This window comes from Leuciscus leuciscus (assembly GCF_965113295.1).
Source record: "Leuciscus leuciscus genome assembly, chromosome: 10".
Lineage (NCBI taxonomy): Eukaryota > Metazoa > Chordata > Actinopteri > Cypriniformes > Leuciscidae > Leuciscus > Leuciscus leuciscus.
In genome coordinates, this window is record NC_138734.1 from 14095036 (window position 1) to 14114986 (window position 19951).

At 36.8% G+C, this 19951-nt stretch overlaps 2 protein-coding genes across 2 annotated transcripts in view; both read left to right on the forward strand.

The window, feature by feature from the left end:
- Window positions 1-19951, forward strand: part of LOC309508430 (uncharacterized protein) — a 240330-nt gene that overhangs the window by 120537 nt on the left and 99842 nt on the right. The window lies entirely within an intron of this gene.
- spon1a (spondin 1a) overlaps window positions 1-19951 on the forward strand; it is a 294770-nt gene that overhangs the window by 75092 nt on the left and 199727 nt on the right. The window contains exons 4-5 of the mRNA XM_082182938.1: window positions 9603-9676; window positions 10969-11091. Coding sequence (XP_082039064.1) covers window positions 9603-9676; window positions 10969-11091 — 197 coding nt within the window. The remainder of the gene's footprint in view (window positions 1-9602; window positions 9677-10968; window positions 11092-19951) is intronic.

Below are 19951 nucleotides of genomic sequence, written 5' to 3' on the forward strand. Positions count from 1 at the left end.
TGAGCCTCTTAACCTTTACGCTGAGGAGAAAATCTAACACAGCTTTGAGGGGACAAAGCTAAACATGATCATGTATTTCTGCTCGGCTAGTGACATTGGACATCAACCGCACGGCATACGCTAATAACTTTTCATATACTGTTTACTTTCTATGTATAACAGGGGCACGTTCAAGTTCAAAACGGTGCACAACGTTTTGTTACGGTTTCCGGGTTGAACGTCATGTTTCCTGGAAACGGCGTGCACCGATGTGCAACGGGGTTTGAGATACGTTTTCTCTTGTTTGGTGGGTGTGTCAGAACTGCAGTCCAATCAGCAGCAACATGTATATAAAGCACGCTGTATTAAAGTGAACTCGCACAATGGGTTCAAGGAAAGTAATTTACAAATGTGTTCGATGCAGCTCGGTATACGCAACAACTGAGGATATTAGAAGACATGTTTGTCGTAAGTTTTATTGTAAAAATATAGGATATCAACATAATGATGTAGTTGTTTATATTTTTAGCTTCATTGCAAGTGTATGACATTTGGTATAGAAATAAACAATGGTAATTAAGTGCTTTTCCTAAAAATGAGAAAGAAAATACAGGTTATTTTACAGGGTATACAGGGTAAACAGTGTGAACTACAAATAAAGTCAGTATTTGAGGCTAAATAGATGTGTTTTAGTCTGAATTAGGTAAGATGTGTGCTTCCATTTCAGTTTCAGCAATCCCTTCCCTCGATTGGGATGTTCTCTTTTGTTCTGGGCAGCAAGTGCAGTAACTGTAACATCGGGCATCTTTTGTAGTATTAAACACATTTATACCGACTTCATCAGGCTCCGAAAATTCTTCACAAAGAATGGCCTTCTCAGCTGCCATAGTTGCAACTCTTGCGTCATCAGAACAGTGTGTTCAACGCATCACCGTTTCTGTTTAAAAAACGTTGTGCAGCGTTTTGTCGGGGCTGAACGCAGCCCAGTTCAATCTAATAACGTATTAGACAGGACTGTTAGACTCTCAGCGCCATCAAAATAAAGGTCAGCCGCGCCGCCAAAATAAAAGTCACCGCAACGCAGTGACGGCTTACGTCACTTCAAAGTTCCTACTGGTGGTGCGAATACAACTGGAAAACGTTCCTAGGGGAACTATTAGTTCTCAGGGAACCACCCTGGTGGCTAGTTCCTAGAACTAAGTACCTAGAACTATCCAGTGCGAAAGCCCCTATTTATGTTCAAACACCATGTAAAAGTAAAATTTGCAAAAAAGGTCCCCTTTAAATGTCTGAACCCTAAAATAAACATTGTGTGGTTGAAAACACAATTTTTGTATAATGATCACTAATTTCTGACAGATAGTCATAAGAAAACATTTTCCTAAACAGCTAATCTATTGTAGAAGAAGGTTTAAGAAACCCTGAAATCAATCAACATGAATCCTTGGTCTTAATGTTTACGATTATTAATTGTTGTAATTAGGAAAACTTTTATCATAATTGTAAGCACTTGCGGATTAAATTTTACTCATCAATTGTGCTTAAGTTTTAACTAACATGTGCTTGAAGTGTTTCTGGAACAGAGTATTCCATTACGATAGGTATGGTATAGCCACTTTTCAATTAATTCCTAAATCATAAAATCAAGTGGCACGGCATAATTTAATATTTCTCTCGGAAAATGCCACATTATGGAGGTAAAATGGGATGTAAATGTTGTTTCATATTCACTTTAAAGGGGTCATATAATGGTACATGCACTTTTACAAGTTGATTGTACTGAAATGTGTGTTGGCAGTGCCTGTACACAACCATCATAAAATGATAAAAATCCATCCAGTGTTTTTTTTTATCTGCATATTTATAAACATATATGTTTGACCCTCTCTGAAATCAAGCCGTTCGATTTTGTGACGTCACAATATCGACGCCCCTCCCATGATGGTTGATTGACAGCAGCGTTTCAAACACAGACCAGCCCTCTCTCATGAGCAGCTGTCTGTCATCATAGTGCATTGATATGCTGGAGAAGAATGGCGTCGTCTAAGCGATTGTGGTGTTCTGTTCTTGGCTGTAATTAGGAACACAGCAGTCATTTTGATGTTCCTAAATCCGAACTGCTGAAGACACAGTGGCTGAGTTTTGTTTTTGAAGGGAATATACCCAAAGCATTGACGCGGGGATTCCCTCGCGGGGATTCCCCACGATCAATGTCCAAGCTTTCATGTTTGCGTGAATCATTTCACACACCAGACTGCTTTACAAATGAGGGTCAGTAAAGCTAGTTTTGCTAAGAAGCTGCTCCTGAAAAAAAAAAAAAAAATCGGTACCAACGTGTTCCTGCTGCACCTCCAGAAGAAGTAAGTGTAACGTTTTATTAACCTTTATTAATATATTAATCTTTGCAAATCGCTTGCACGCTTCAAGATAAATGCATCTAAGGTTTACACTCAGGGTACATTACGGCATGTTTTCTATGTACTACGTTCTCAATATAATTCATAATCCCACGTTTATGATGAATAACGCGTTATGGTTATTGTGTTACAAACGGTGTAGGCACAGAGCAGAGGGGCGGGGTGAGCAAAGCTCATTATCATTTAAAGACACATGCACTGAAACGGCGTGCTGAAAACAGAGCTGTTTTTGACCAGGTTAAATGAGTGTTTTCTTACAATACTAATGAGAATTTTTAATTAAGGTATATTACAAACTTTTAATTTAGACCTTAAATAATCATATTAGCTTGTACAAAAATGGCATTATATGACCCCTTTAATGGTGCTTTCACACCCTTTTGCTTGGTCTATATCAAAGTTCGATTGCACCCCCCTTTGGTTTTGTTTTCTTAGTGTCAACATATAATTGCATTTCCGTCTGTCTGCCGCAAATGAACTGCAAAGGTTCCGAAGAACACAGGAGTTAATTTCTGATGGAAGCGAGCAGAAATGAGGTATACATTTATCTTTCTGCTTAAAGTACATCAGTCCCACTTGTCAGTAAAGTGAGCAGTGAATACACACACACACACAATGCTGAGCACGGTTTGACGTTGGCCTTATCTACACCTGATTTAAGGACCTTTGGGAGAGCTGAGTAAACCTGGATGTAACATGTATCACTGTGTCTCCTGTGAAAGGATTTTAAAGAAATTGTCTTTGATTTTGTTGCTGCAAACATTGCTCACTTCGCCACTGCATGTTGATGAAGGGTAAAATAAAATATTATTAAATATAATAAGAAGGCTCGAAAAAATGGGCTGGCTAAATGTTTTGAACTCCGTTTACACTGTATTTAGTGGTTGGATCACCTGAGACAAAAAATATCAGAAGCAAGAGACGTCACCAAAAGTTGTAATTTTCTTTTCTATAAGTTGCAGGTTATGAGGAACAAATTTCACTTGTGATTTCTCTTTCTTATGGGTGCTACTTAAAATAAAAATATGACATCTGTGAAATCAGCTAATGCCCTTATTTAGGTCAGACTGTTGCACAAACAACATAAATAAAAGCAATTTATGTTCAAGCTGCTCTCAAACACTGATTTTTCCCTTATACATGTGTGAAGTAAAAGCAAGATGAAGCACCGGATGAAATATAGGTGTTTTTGTTTTCAAGTGGAGGCTCATTACAGACCTTGCGCAAAAAGCAATTTTGCTAAAAGCCAAGACGAATAATCCAGTTTAACAGCCACAAGGTTAAATAATTACATTATAATTTTATGCCACATTTTTTTATTAGTTTCCAGGATCACAGTGTACAAAAACAAATGTAACCTGCCAGTCTGTCAGTGGCACAAATCTCACTGCTGGTGGTTTTCTGGGATTATGCGGGCCATTGAATTTGCATTGCATAGCCTTGAGCACTGGCCTGAGAAGATCTTTCTCACAGACACACACATTGGGAAAGAGGTGATTAGCATCAGCAGTGCAAAAGCAGGAAAGTGAGTCTGCCCTTAATAACATCTCATTGATAGAATTTAAATTGGATGTTAAATAACCATTACCACGGCTGATTGCCTGGCCTGCCCTGAAAGTGAGGAGGCTTTCTGCCAAAGCCGCTCTTCTTCAGATATGTGAAATTGGGGTGAGATTGAATTAGAGCATGGACAATTAGAGTGGTACCATCAGCACCTTAACATAAAAGGCGGTGTGGGTGGGTTTGAGTGTTTTAGAGTCCTTCCGTATCTTTCTCATTCCGACCCATGTTTGTCACCCACCATCCCTCTAAGTGAACGTTTCTGATGGTGAATAGTGATTGAGTCAGTGGTGTATGTTTCATTTGAACATAAGACATGCTCTGTGGAAGGGGTAAAGTTAGAATTGGGATATGTTCCTCAACTCTCTGCTGTCTGACTCAAAAGCAAAGCAATCAAAATAAACAGATAAAGAGATTGAATCGGTAAATAGAAGATCTGTCAGTTTGCTCCACACATCATCAAAGATAATGTGGTTGAGGGAAGAGTTACTCTGGTCATGGCTACCTGTAGCACAACGCAATTCAATTAGATAACTGAAATAATCGAAGAAAACTCCAGAAACAACTTCTCTGTTTTTACTCATCTCTTTAAATTTGCCACAAAATCAAAAACTATTTTTTTTACACATTCAACAAAAAAGAAAAAAAAGAAAAGAAAAAAGATTTGTGATAACTTTGCAAATGTATTAAAAAGAAAGAACTGAGATTTCACATCAACATAACTATTCAGACCCTTGATGTTACCAGCAGCAGCTTCACTGTTGGGATGGTATTGCACAGGTGATGAACGGTGCCTGGTTTCCTCTAGACATGACGCTAGGAAATAAGGTTCATCAGACCAGATAATATTGTTTCTTACAGTCCTTTAGGTGTTTTTTTCTGCAACTTCCGAGCGTGCTTTTATTTTCATCTGGCTACTCTGCCATAAAGCCCATCTCCACACACCATCTCTTGAGTTCAGCCAGAGTGACCATCGGTTTGGTCTGGCCACAATGTCTAGGAAGAGTTGTGGTAGTTCCAAACTTACATTTAAGAATGAAGGAGGCCATTGTGCTCTTAGGAACACAGCAGATGCAGACCAATTCTTGACTGTGGGAGAAACCAAAGCAAACCCACACCAACCCAGGGAGAACATACAAAGTCCACACAGAAAAAGCCTCCTGGGTTAGCCAGGACTCAAACCAGCAACTTTATTGCTTTAAGGCGACTGTGCTACCCACTGAGCTGCCCTGTGAAATTTCCATTTTTACTTTGTAATACATTTGCAAAGATTTTTTATGTACTTACTATAATGCTTTGTCATTATAGTGTAGAAAAAAAGAATAATGATTCAAACATAAGGATGCAACAAAATGTGAAAAAATGAAGGGGTCTGAATTAGGGCTGTCATAATATCAGCAAAAATCTAACACGATTTCAATACACAATTGGCCAGAAGCATTCAGAATCACAATATATCGCAATATCTATAGAAAACTTGAAAAAAAAGATAAAAAGAAAAACAACGCTACCAGTCAAATTAATCTTCCCTTTTTTTTTTCTTTTTTTTTTAAGAATCACACAATTGCATACAAAAGGAACAATTACACTTAATAACCAGTTTGAAATAACTTTCTTCTGTGAACTGATGTGGCTTCTTATCACAAAATGAGGCAGAAATTGTATTATTTTATAGTATTATATACAGTGTTAAAGGCTATATTGATTGACATTGCATTATAAAATACAGTACATTAGCCTTATGAAAATACGTGAGATGGCTCGAAGAACACGGATAAACAATATACTGTTGCAATGGTGTGTTAATTATCTTCATGTTTAATCTGTCAGAATGTCTCTATCTGCATTCCCCCCATTTTGTGTGACTTTTATTTATTTATTTATTTATTTATTACCAACATTTTGGATGTCTTTGTCCATACTTTGTTTTTATTTAATTTTAATAAGAACAAAACATAATTTATATACAAGAGTATATAACCATACATGTCAGGGGTTAAAAAAGAGGGGAAGCAAAAAGAAAAGAAAGGCATTTTACAAAAAAAGAACAAAAACATGGCGGTATAGTTTATATATATTTATATATAAGTATGTCAGGCAGGAAATCCAAATGTTCACCTATTGTCCATCAACCTCAGATTGCTTTATTATTAGGCGCATAGCCAAGTGTTCGTGCAGAGTTTGGTATAGCACGCTTACTGCATGACATGGAAGCGCCTGCACAATCACTTGCATTTTTTTTTTTACTTAAAATACTCCGTAATTTTTTGTCATACAGATAAGAGTAATACATCATTCCAAACTGTAAAGTTTCTTCCTGAACTTCAGTGTGTTACATAAATTAACAGAAGATCAGTGTAAATATACATATAAATAAATAATATATAAATATAGCTATAGAATGCTTATAATGTCTACTTTTAAATTAACCAATTCAAATCGAAAACAAATACTCTCTGATTATGTAATCTGTATGAAAGGCACATTCTCTCTAAAGGCGAGATCACTATGCGGAGATGACGAGTCAGCATCGTCAACTTCATCTTTGCAGCTGACATTGATTCAGAAAAACACTAGTTTATTAATAAACAATTAAAATGTCACCTTGCTATTTTTCAAAACATTCATAATCACTACTTTTGCCAGCGTTTTTTCGCAAGCTTTATGTGTGCGCTATATTTTTTGTGTAATGCCACATAAATTTGCAAAAAATATAACTAAAATTCCACTAAAAAAACATAGGAGTTAGATTGTATTCACAAATTATTTATTTCAATAAACCAAATGTAAAAACAATAATTTACTTTAGAATAAGAAATTATTTAGATAAATGTACATTTTTTTTAACTATTAGCAAAAAGCAGAAATTAACAGGAATTGTGTTTGTGCGTGTGCATGCGGAAGTTTGTTTGTGTGTGTGTCACCCCTTCATATCAGCATTTGTTCTGCATTTCCGATTTTGTTTGCCAAATTATACAAATGCTGTCTGTTGCAGTCACACCTGTGTGTGTGTGTGTGTGTGTGTGTGTCAGTGAGCATGTTTGTTCCACATTGCATTTGTGCTCTAGTACCAGGCCTTAATTTCATGAATCTATTGCAGATATCATTAATTAAAAAATTTAAAGTACAATATAATTTGAGACTTTATTCTGATTCAAGGGGAATCAGAATGCCATACTGACTGACGAGAGGAGGAGCTGGGGATGGATGGAGGAGGGTAATTAGCTGCTGCCTGCTGATTATACTGAAGGAGCTTGTACAGTATATACATTTACATGTATTCATTTAGCAGACGCTTTTATCCAAAGCGACTTACAAATGAGAACAATAGAAGCAGTTAAACTAACAGTAGGACAACAATATGCAAGTGCTATGACCCTTCTCAGTTTAATCTAACGCAGTACATGTTATTTATTTATTTATTTATTAGAATAGAAGAGAAGAGAAAGTGTTAGTATTACTGGATCAAGTGCTGTCAAAAAAGATGCGTCTTCAGCCGTTTCTTGAAAGTGGCTACGGACTCTGCAGCTCTGGTTGAGTTGGGCAGATCATTCCACCAGCAGGGAACAGTCATGGTAAAGGTCAGCTAAATATATTTTGTGCCTCTTTGAGATGGCACCACAAGATGTTGTTCGCCTGCAGAGCGCAAGTTTCTGGATGTCACATAAGTCTGAAGTAATGAGTTTAGGTAAAAGGGAGCAGATACAGTGATAGGATACAGTGATAGGAGTCGTATTCCTATTGGTAGACTGAGTGTCAGCTGATGCGAGCTTGACTAACGTGACCTGCCAGAACTGACGCTACACTTAATAAAGCCCAGTTTGTGTGTACACAGGTTTATATTACATTCTGTGGAACAAATGTCCCCATAGTAAAACCTGAGATCACCTACATTGTGGGAAATTGATTAATAAACATACTAACATACTTTTTTTGAAAATGTAAATATGCAGAATGTTTTCTGTGATGGGTAGGGTTAAGGGTTAGGGAATAGAAAATACAGTTTACAATATAAAAATCAGTCTATGTAGAGTCCCCACAAAGATAGCAAAACCGTGTGTGTGTGTGTGTGTGTGTGTGTGTGTATGTGTATAGATGGTGTAACAAAAGTCACAAAATATCATGCCAGTGAGATGAAGGGTTTTTTTTAATGAGGGAAACATCAAATGGGGTCTGAACAGACCCCAAATACAATATGAGGTTTAATGTATAGTCAGTGAGTATAGGAGAGTTCATATTTTTAAATATAATAATCATTATAGTTGAGCTGTTCATTATAGTTGAGCTGTTCATGTTTCAATGGATAATGACAAGTCCAGTGAGTGAAAACTACCGGTTCATAAATATTCCTTGTCATTTGGATGAGGACCACCTGGACTGGCCCCAGCTCTCAGTACAATAATGCCAGGCCTGTTCCTCAGATGAGAGCATCAGTGTGTGAGGAAGAAGGGCTTTTTGTTTACTCTTGAGATTTTTCCAGGCTGTATAAAGACCTCCATGGCTGCCACAAGTATCTGAGATGGCACCATGTAAACAGGCTTCACCAACTCTTTTGAAACCCAGAGTTTAAGTTATGTTCATGATCACTTATCCGATTTTAATTACAACTACTTGACCAGAGTCTCACTATTTCTCTCTTGTTTACATACTCTGTATTCTTGGACTGTGCTCGCAGGTTAATTTGCATCTTTAAATCAGCTATTCACTCTGCTATAAAAATACCATATTTGACCAACATTAAATTGCCATAATCCAAGCTGGTGTAATGATGTCAAATTTTGTGTTTGTTCACGTTTAGAGTTTTTGTTGTTGTTGTTCTGTTCGTCTGTTTCTAGATTCGTTTTCACTGTGTTCATTTCATGTTTCCTGTGTCTGTATTAATCGGTCATCAATCAGCTGTTGGTGAACATGTCAAACTAAGGATCAAATCCCTCCGATTTTAGCCTAGGATCAGAGGAATCTTTTAGGAATTGCATTTTGTCTCAGATGGCCAAATTCGTTGCCAAAATCGCACAGTGTGCATCCAGCTTGAGATTTTGTTTTGTGAAGTTTGGAGTTTATTTCTAAATAAAGACTGCTGCACTTAGATCCTGTTTCATCTCTGCTGCAATCAATGCTGACAAGTGATGGTTTAGCTTCTGGCCAGCATAGTTGGTATCCTGTTTACTAGCAATGCTCTGGTTGACCAAAATGATCATTCTGGTGAAGATGATTTTCCGGTTAAATGTCTGGTCGGATGACCAGCACACCGACATCCAAAATCCAACTTGAGACCAGTTATTGGCCCACATTTAGATCCATATAGACATGTGTTTTTTTTTGTTTTTTTGTACAGTACATCAGCGCATATAGTGCTAAAAGGGAAACTTGTATTGCAAATGTAATTAGAATGTAACTTTTTTTTTGCATTATTAGTTCCAGTAGAAATGCATAAATATGCTTCACATCTGCTGGCTTGTGATATCCAGGGCACAGCTCCCTTTAGTGATGTACTGCCATTCGAATTTCATGTGCCTCTTTTTATGGATTACAATCACTCCATGGGGGTTCATGATTGCTGCCTTTTCAAAGTGCTGATTTTCTTTTCTTTTCTTTTTCTTTTCTTTTCTTGATTCCCCTTCATTACCGTGTTCTCTCTATCTCTAGGGCTAGTATTGTTCAGAGGAAGATCATCTCATTCCAGGATGAGGGCTCGCTCACGAAGCGGATGTGTGAGAAAGGTGAGTTATTCATTACTCTCAGATAGATGGTTTAGCATATTACAGGCAGTTATTCTATGATATGTTTTTTTTTCACAGTGTATAGTGCTTTTCCTTTTTTCTCTCTTCTCCCCCAGTTTGTCTCCTCATATAGCTGTTATATAGCATGGGCAACATTCTATCTGAGCTTTGGTTATGTCGAAGGCCTGATTCTTACAGGGGATTATATTCCAGCATCATTATTCCAACTGTAAACAAACAGTACAATTCTCACAGCCACCAAATGCCTTCAACCAACATGCATCCATTGCAGGATAGAGAGTGTGTGCAGTTAATAAACTTCTTGCAGCCAGACTAATAGTTGTCAGTATAAAGTCAAAAGCCTCTGGTACTGGGATGAAAAATAAAGCAGCTAAAAGTAAAGTAAAAAAACTTCCAAAGTACATTTCAGTTCAATTTGTTTAGGACAAACCAGCATCCCATTCTGGGGACCAGTGTCCAAAAACAAAACATAGCAACAGGGACATCTTGCATGTTTCAATTACTTCATTTCTTCACATTCTTGACATTGTATAATGCCTATCTAGTGACACAACAAAAGTTTTTGTGATTAAGCCTGTTGTGCAGTTTATTATGGAAGCTTGTTTCCGCCACTGAATAATAAATAAATAATAATAATTGCGACTTTTTATCTCACAATTGCGACTTTATATCTCGCAATTCTGACATCTTTTCTCAGAATTGTGAGATATAAACTCACAATTGTGAGATATAAAGTCCAATTCTAAGGGAAAAAAAGACAGATTTTTTATTTTTTTATTTTTTTTTACCACAGAATAGTTTATATCTCACAATTTTGACTTTATAACACGCAATTGCGACTTTATATCGTGCAATTCTGACTTTATATCTCAGAATTGCGACTTTATATCTCGCAATTGCGACTTTATTTCTCAGAATTGCGACTTTATTTCTCACAATTCTGACTTCATATCTCGCAATTCTGAGAAAAAAAGTCACAATTCTGACTTGATATCTCGCAATTGTGAGAAAAAAAGTCAGAATTGTGAGATAAAAAGTCGCAATTATTATTATTTATTTATTTATTATTCAGTGGCGGAAACAAGCTTCCATAGTTTATATATAAATAATTAGATATAATTATAATTTTGTAGATATAATAATTTTATAGATAAAATAAATAATACATAAATTATAAGTTATTTATAATTTATAATAAATAAATAATCAAATTTTACATGCTGTATATTTGGATATAAATAACAATCCAGCCACTCTCTCTTGTCCTTTAGAACCGCTGTATGGAGAAACCACAGACAAACCCCTGCTGGACTGCTGTGCCTGTGGAACTGCCAAATACAGAGTCACCTTCTACGGGAACTGGTCAGAGAAATTGCACCCAAAAGACTACCCAAGTAAGACACTATGTCCTCAATGACATGTGAGGTGTGTAATTTTTTCAATGTAAAAAAAAAAAAAACTTTCTCCTATCCCAGTTTAAAGTTTAGAGACAACAAGTAAGCCATTTGAATTGTTATGCAATACTAAGGGACAAATTATACCTTATATCATGCAACCCACATAAGAGGTTTTCTGTCACTTTTTTTTTTTATAAACAAGTGTGGATTATTTTATTTTTTTTGGTGGATGGTACTCACGGTACTTACATTGAAGGAGGGAGGGAATCAAGCCATGTCAAGGGAGCAGAATTTCATAGAGCAGTTCTTGTGGAGAACTGAGACTCTGGAAAAGTATAGTATAACATTATACATTTTATTTAAATGGATATTTCACATCATTCCATGTTTTATGTGTGAAATACAAAGTTCTGTCATGAAAATCTAGATGGCGCAGGCTAATAGGTCCTTAACTCAACCTGCTTGCAATAACATCGTTATCTATAGGGCACAGCTGATTGGTTCATGCTGTATCAGTGGTCAATGTGCTCACGTGCTCAACCTTCAAATACTTAGTTAGCATTTGCCTTAGCAGTGATGATGATACATTTAATTATATTGCGCTTTTCTCAAACCCAAAGCGCTTCATAGAGAATAAAGTACACAAAACAATAAGAAATAAAGCTGCTGGCAGCAATTATCGGGGTTAAAGCGTTTTAAGGCCTTTAAGCACAAGCATAACATTTTAATATGTTTCCTAGCCTGTAACCACCAAAATCATTGATGGAAGAGACCCTTTACAGCCAATACAGGCAATATACAGATGACAATATGGTTTTAAAGCTTTTTAACAGTTATAGCCCCACCTATGGGCCAATCCCCATAAAAGTTTGTATACTTGCATGATGAATGTTGCATGTTCTCACCAATTTTTTTGGGAAGTTTTGAGTTTTTGTTTAAGAATGACCGGCTTTTGGGTGGACGCAGGGGTTTTATCGAGGTTGAGCCAAAAACCTAGCATTAGTTCGCGAAAGTTGTTTTTTGAAATAATCTGCAATATTTAGCAAACGATTCGATTGACGACTGTGGTCCTAGAGGCAAAGTTAATCAGATTGAGGAGTTATACCATGCGGTATGAATGTCTTGGGTGTGTACCAAAAATTACGTGGCACACAATCCTTTACACACATGAAAAATGCAAAGAAAAGTTGCCCGATTTCTTTCAAATTTCTCACAGGCCTCTAGGGCTGTTAGTCAAACAGGGCCAGCGAGTTTCATTCCGATCGCCCTCCGTTAATCTTGTCTGATAGCTGCTCAAACATCATTGGCCGCTGTTTTTCGAGATCCGAGAATGTCCTCAAAGTCAGTCTTGGCACCTTGGACATAGACACCACATGCCAATTTTCAAGTCAATCAGAATCAGGGTTGCGTAGTTAAAGCCATTTTTATGTTTTTTAAATGTTATAGCGCCACCAAGTGGCCAGTCCCCACGTGATTTTTCACACGACCACAGAATTAGCTCTTACATGGGTGTGCCGAGTTTGGTGAGAATATATCTTTCCGTTCACGAGTTATTGCCATTTTAGCAAAAGTGGCTCCTCCCACTTTTAACATTTTAACAGCCCTTAGAGACCGTGAATCGAAATGTAAACTTTTTTTGATAATTATTTACAATCAGACTCCAGAGAATCTTGTTCCGATCGGGCCAAATACCTAGGACTAGTTCGCAAAAGTAAAAATAAAATAAAAAATCCAAAATACCCGGAAATGTGAGCCTCCTTGAGCCAAGGATTCCAACAATATAAAATACTTGAGCCTATGCCCAACGGTTTAGGAGTTATGAGAGATTTCACACTTTTCACCACTGTAGCATCCCTGTCATGCCCATCGGTGCGGGTTAACGTTGTAGAGTATTGTGACTGTGTGAGTACTACCAGCACGCAAAGTTTCAAGTCTCTACGACTTACGGTTTGGTCTGCCCGATCAGTTTTAGGTGAGAATGCCGATCCTTGGAAATTTTAACAATCACAATTGGGTAACTGCCCTATGCGCTTGAACACCTTACAAAAAATTTAATAAAACAGAAATAACAAAAGTACGATAGTACACTCAAGAAGTTTTACAGAAAAGAAAACAGTCCAATGTTGGGGAATTTCTAATAGCCAAGGGAAGTTTATTACACAACCATGGAGCTTAAACAGAAAAAGCCTGTCCACCCATAGACTTCAATTTAAAAGTAGGCTGCTAGTAAAGCAGTCAGAAGAGAGGAGAGAGCGAGTTGACGTGCAAGGAGCAACTAAATTACAAAGGTATGCCGGAGCTGTCCCATGAAGAGCATTATATGTTAAAATCAGGATTTTAAAAATCAATATGTACCTGTACTGGAAACCAAGACGGTTAATAAAGAACGAAGCCTTGATGTAATAAAGGCATGTATAAGCCTTGCTGCATCAGGCAGAGAAAGAGAAGATCGTAGTCTGGCAATATTTCTGAGATTGAAACAATCAGATTTCGAGACTTAATATGGATTTGCATGCGAATCAAAAATATCACCAAGGTCAGAATCAGTAAACAAACTGAGATTATTGCATTTATGCAAAGCTGTCGGCATACCAACAAGTAGAAGTTCGGGTTTAGATTTGTTAAGTTTAAGATAATTGTCATGCATCCACACCGTTATTTCTTCCGGACAGGTATTAAAAGATGTCCAAGATTAGGATCAGAGTATGTGCTGACATAGATCTGCGTATCATCAGCATAGCAATGGAACCCCAGACCATACTTTCTAATAATGTCACAGAGAGGCAACATATATATGCAAAACAAAATGGGTCCAAGTGCTGTCCCCTGTGGGACACCCTGTTGAACTGATGTTGGCTTGAATTTGATTTTCCCATACAAGCAAATTTAAAACGATCAGTGAGATAGGATTTAATCCATCCAAACACAACACCAGAGATGCCCAACCAAACACGCAACCTATACAGAAGGATATTATGACATGTAGTATCAAAAGCAGCACTAATGTCTAGCAGGACTAACATTCTGCAAGCACCCCTGTCGGCAGAAGTAAGAAGATCATTTGTGACCCAGACTAGAGCAGTCTCCGTGCTGTATCCAGATCTAAATCCAGACTGGAACGGTTCTAATAGATTGTTTTAATTGTGATTGTGATAGAATGGCATAAGCATGGTAGGCACTTTTATAGAACCTCAGTAGGCAGGGGGTCGAGAGAACATGTGGATGAGCTCATAGACATGACCAATTTCAAAACATTATCTAGACTGACAGTGACAAAATTAGAAAAGGAAGTGGAAAGTGAGTTTTTAGAACGAGACGCAGTAGACGGCAAAGAAGAGCCAGATAGATATTATGAGCTGTAGATATTATGAACTTTCTGTAGAATTTGTTACACATCTCAACAGAAGGACATATTTTTTTATTATGAGGTTTAAGACGTTTGTTGATAAATAAAGTGCAGTGCAGCGCGGTTTCAGAAATTCTCTACCTTCCCCTGCTCCACCTTGTATAGATCTGCTTCGGGTAATTCATGTACGCTATATTGTACAGCAGCAGCATGTATTATTTGCTCACAACAGTGTGTCGTGTATGTATTGGCAGTAGTAAGTCCCGTACTTGCTCTGTAGCAGCAGCAATAACCTATAGCAGCAGCAGCAATAAAAGCAGCAGCAGTATAGCAGATCTATTCCACCAAGACCAAACATATCAACATTGCCAAACACTCAGAGAGTTGTCATGACAGAAATACAAGTAATTTGTCTATTTACAAGTTTAACATATTTGTGTGTCAAAAGGAAACACTGGACATAATCTAAAATAGAGTGCCCTGAAATTCAAACACATTGTTTTCTAAAAGTGTATGTTCAAAATCATGCTGTACCACAGAGGGCCACTCACATAGCTTTCTAGTAAATTACCTTATATTTGTCCCAAATTTTTAATGCACATTCTGACTTAACCCTTAGAAGATTGCTTATAGGCATTTTTAAGCAATACGTTTGTATTTTTTGCTTCATATAGAAAAATATATAATAATAAAAAAATAAAAAATCTTCAAACATCAAACTCATTTTCACTAGTTCATCTGTGAAGTGAACTTTTGCATGTTTGTTGATTAGATCCATTTCCTATTTCCAAAGTCCTATTTGGACTTTTGCTTTGCAATTGGCACATCTGGTGTGCACAAACCTTTTTAGTTGTCCTAGCCATGGTGTGGACCGCGGGCTTATCATCTGGCGTGCGACAGGCTTAAGACTCTAAAGCTTTGGTTAAATTCTACTGACAATCTGGATTTGAATGTTTAATGTATAAAGACTCACATAGTCGTGCTGATCATTAAGCAGCTACCCAGAACAACCTAGAAACTGCACAACAATGGCTGGTCCCTTGCAATCACCCTTGCATTATGACAGCAAATTGTGCAGTAGCAAGCAGCACTAGTGGTTTAAATCTTTTGTCTCTATCTATTTTATGCTCATAATATGTCTATAGGATTGTTGCTCATTTTGCCACAAACATCAGTTAAGATGTGTAATATGCAATCATTTCCTCATTATTTTCTCTTATCACCTGTCCTCTCTTCTTGTCTTTTGTGGTTGGTGTGGATAACCTTGAGAGTGTCTCTTTGGGAGTAAATTAAGCCTGGGGATTAGAATCGCTCTCCACTTGAGCTTCTGCAGCTCAGATCAATACTCTGATTAGAATGTACTCTGGGAGCTAGATGAACCTCATAAAGAAAGTGTGGTGCCCTAATTTATGGGCTTAGGAAACAGTGAAAGACATACTGGAAAACAGACACACACACTTGTAAATTAGATAACACATGGGATTTATGATTGTCACACGTGCGGAAAACATTCCCATGTGCCAGTACAATTACATGTATCCTAAAGCATTTGTGTAAAAGAAAACACTCAAGCATGCTGCTGTGGACATCTAGAATATATGCAGTCGTTATCATTTAAATTTGATGCATTTGCATGAATTACTTGATAAACAAATCAACTTTAATTAAACAGCCACTTTCATTTAATTATTAAGGCACATCAAGTAGTCATATTCTTGACTTTGTTGCTCAAATACAAACATGCTTATAGCGCTAACAGTGCATTATGCACAAAGGTTCAGTACTTTTTAGATTTTTTGGTAAACCTTGCCTTGGCAAGCTACACTAATGAGTGTGAATGAAAATGTCCAGTCTGCCATTTTTTTTATAACAGGTTGTCCCATCTCAAACTCCCACTATTGGCTGATAAAGAAATTGACATGTTGGGACGCATGCATGGGTGGTAATATTGCAGTGTTTTCTTTGTAAATAAAGTGCATTTTATTATAAGCATTATTTGCATAGGAATGAGGTGTGTTTGTGCTGAAATGGCAAATTGATGGAAAATTCTGATAAATTTTTACATTTTGATTTGTACAAAAATGTATGATTTTTAGAAGAAAATAAAAAAACCCATGAAGGTCCACTCCTAAATCTAACCACAATTGAAGTGTAAGCAGATCATATGGAAATGTATCAATGAAATAATGCAAACTGCAAAATAATACCACCAATTCAGCAATTTGTAAAACTGTTACTGATTGCCATGAAAGTGTTTTGAACGTCACTGTTTATTTCGCCCCACTGTACATTCTTGCGAAAATCAACTAATTCAAGTGGTTTACTTATAGGGCCCTATCTTGCACCCAGCGCAATTGACTTTGTACACCAACGTATGTATCATTCCTATTTTGCACCCGACACACAGCGGACTTTTCCCTCGACAGACGCACGTCGGTAAATTAGGGAATGAACTTGCGCTCCCTCAGCAAAGAGAGGAGGCGTGTTCCAGCGCAAACTTTCCCTGGTGCTATTTTGCAGTTCCAGAAAACAATTCCACCACAGACCAGGAAAAACCTAGTCTAAAGTCAGTGGCTCGTGTTCAGTGGCGCGTTCAGATGCTATTTTAAGGGCGCATGCTTGGCCATAATGTAGCGTGTGCACAACGCGCATATACTTTGCTCCTCTCATCTACACACAGACGCAGCAGTTGCCATTTTTGCAAACCATACATAATTACAAGAAAAAATATTCCACATGAGGGAAATCATTGTGGTGTCCATGAAGTGATGATGTGAAAAAATAGGCATAAATCTAGCTTACACATTTACCAAAATGTATTATACGCCTGTTTAACCTAAGCTTATTTGGGTGGGTTTCTCCCATCCCCATACAATGTAACTTCTCTGTCTTTTACGGCCCTGATGAGAACTTTGGTCTCCTCTGCTGTGAACCGCTCCTGGCGTGCGCCTGGCAAATCTGCCGTTATAATAGCAAAAATAGGGCCCATAACCTTGAAGCTTAATTTCAAAACAACTATCATGTCAACCCAGTAGATCAAGGGCATGTCTGCAGGAAAATACATATCCATATTTTTGAAGCAGATAGAGAGGAGAAATGGAGAGATAGTGTGTTTGGCAGGATATTATAAAAAAATAAGCATTGGAACATAAGAGCACATCAGTAAGATTTGATACAGGCCTGACGGATTGAGCGGATTAGCGGCACAGAGAGGATGTGGTAAGCAGTTCTTCACAGAGCCAGTGTGAACACTCTGTCATTCCTGTGGAATATCTTAAATTGGTGAGTAGAAATTAGATTGAGGGATTTAAGGCTCAGACTGGGAGATCTGGAACTTAATACCTAATTTTCCTACAAGGTGACTATATTGTTAGTGCAGGACATTATAAAGTTGAAAGAGAAGTGTGACATTTTTCATTTGTGAAACTCTTTTCAGTGGTTCAGAGAAGGACTGTCTGTCATAACTCCAGCTTAATGTAGCACCATAACCTAATACAACATTGATATTAAGTGCAGTATTTGTTTGTGGTAAGGTGGAACTTGCCATTGAAGGACTTGGCTAAGGGGACAAATTGAGGACATAGACTCAAAAAAGCCCTGGGTAGAGCTATTCTAGTAGTTTTTGACCATCCCCTCTGGGAGAACCACATTTTGTGGGAGGTGGAAACCATTTATATGACATTTTTGGAAGCCATCGTGGAATAGTTGTACACAGCATACAAAGATCCTCTAAAGCTTCACACTGCTCCTGCACAATGGAGGGATGCTTCCTCTCCATCAGAAAAGCAGGATTATTATTTTAATGATTGTAGTGTTATGTAAAATGCAAACATTTTAACTTGTATGTTTACTGTAGCATAGCCTTTTAGTTATAAATATTTAGGTACAGGCGACTTGAGTTTTATTCTGTCTTGGATTATTTCCAGATTCCATTTAACTTCTTCTCCTTATTTACTATCAGTGCTCCAGGGTCTTGAATATACCATATGAATTTATGTGTTATTGATTTTCTTATACTGTGGACCAGTGATAAGCTTTGTTCAATAATATGCAAATAAAACAACGAAAATATTGACTTCCAAGCCATTCTTTGTAATGCCTTTTCATGCTTTCATCTGCTACGATAATGTGAAGTGTTTGACTCACTCTATTTTTTCTCAACAAATACTGGTATGTGCAATCATTTGTGCTTAATTAATTAATCTACATACCGTGTAATTCAATTTCATTAAAAATGCAATCAAATAACACCCCTAATAACATTTTATTTTGTATATTTTATAAGTACCTAATGTTGTAATATAAAAATATTATAAAATTAAATGTATACATTTTATATAGGGTAATTTAATTATGAACACATTTCCCATTGATTTGGGCTGTTGTAGGCCATGTTCTGTGCTAGAGACTATAGTATCACATTTTGACTGAATGCTGCCGCTGTGCCAATTGTTGACTTGTTACAATAAGAGTTCTTTGCAAACGGGTAATGTGAACCCAGTCACATGAGAGTCAGGAAGTGCTTTTTACATAAAGTATTAATTTGTAGAAGAATATTGATTAATATTGCTATGGCTGCTTCTTCCTGAAATTGAATATTTGTTTGACATTATATTTGTCTTTTTTGGCAGTTTTATTGGGAGCGATAGTGGAGATAGGATAGGAAATTATGAGGAGAAGAGGAGGGAACAAAACTGGGAAATGATGCATGCCAGATTCAAAATTCATTGCGTTGCACTGGGATGTTTTATTATTGCCAAGTGCTACATTAGGATATGTATAGAAACAGGATATTTTAATCTGACTGTCTTCAAATGCAACCCTTGTGAAAAAGAAGTAAATTTTAGCATAGTTATAAAAATAGTCCTTTTTTAAAAAGAATATGCTTAAATGTGAACTGAATGCAATTTTTTGACACTTAATTTAATGTTTATTGCAACTAAATGAAATATATTATAGTTTAAATTTATATTAAATACAATTAGTTGAACTTAAGAGTGCTTTTTGACCAACTTAACTGGGACACTTACGTACATAAGTACATTTCATAACTACTTTTGTTGTCTTTTAAATATGGTGTGTACTTCTGCATGTACTACTGACTGGCATTAAATATAATTGATCAAATACATATAATTGTATTATCGAATTACACAAACAGTTAATATGATTAACAAGTACTTTACATGTGCTTGAGTTAGTAAATTTATCAAAATAAGTCTACGTATTTAAAGCATATTTAAATATTCTATGTATTTTTTTTTATTTTTTTTAAGTGTACTTAAAGGGATAGTTCACCCAAAAATGAAAATTCTTTCATTAATTACTCACCCTCATGTCGTTCCAACCCTGTAAGACCTTCATTCATCTTCGGAACACTTTGAAGGCCCAGAAATGTAGGAAAGACATTATTAAAATAGTCCATGTGACTACAGTGGTTCAATCTTAATTTTGTGAAGCGACGATAATACTTTTTGTGCGCCAAAAAAAAAACAAATTAATGATTTTGTT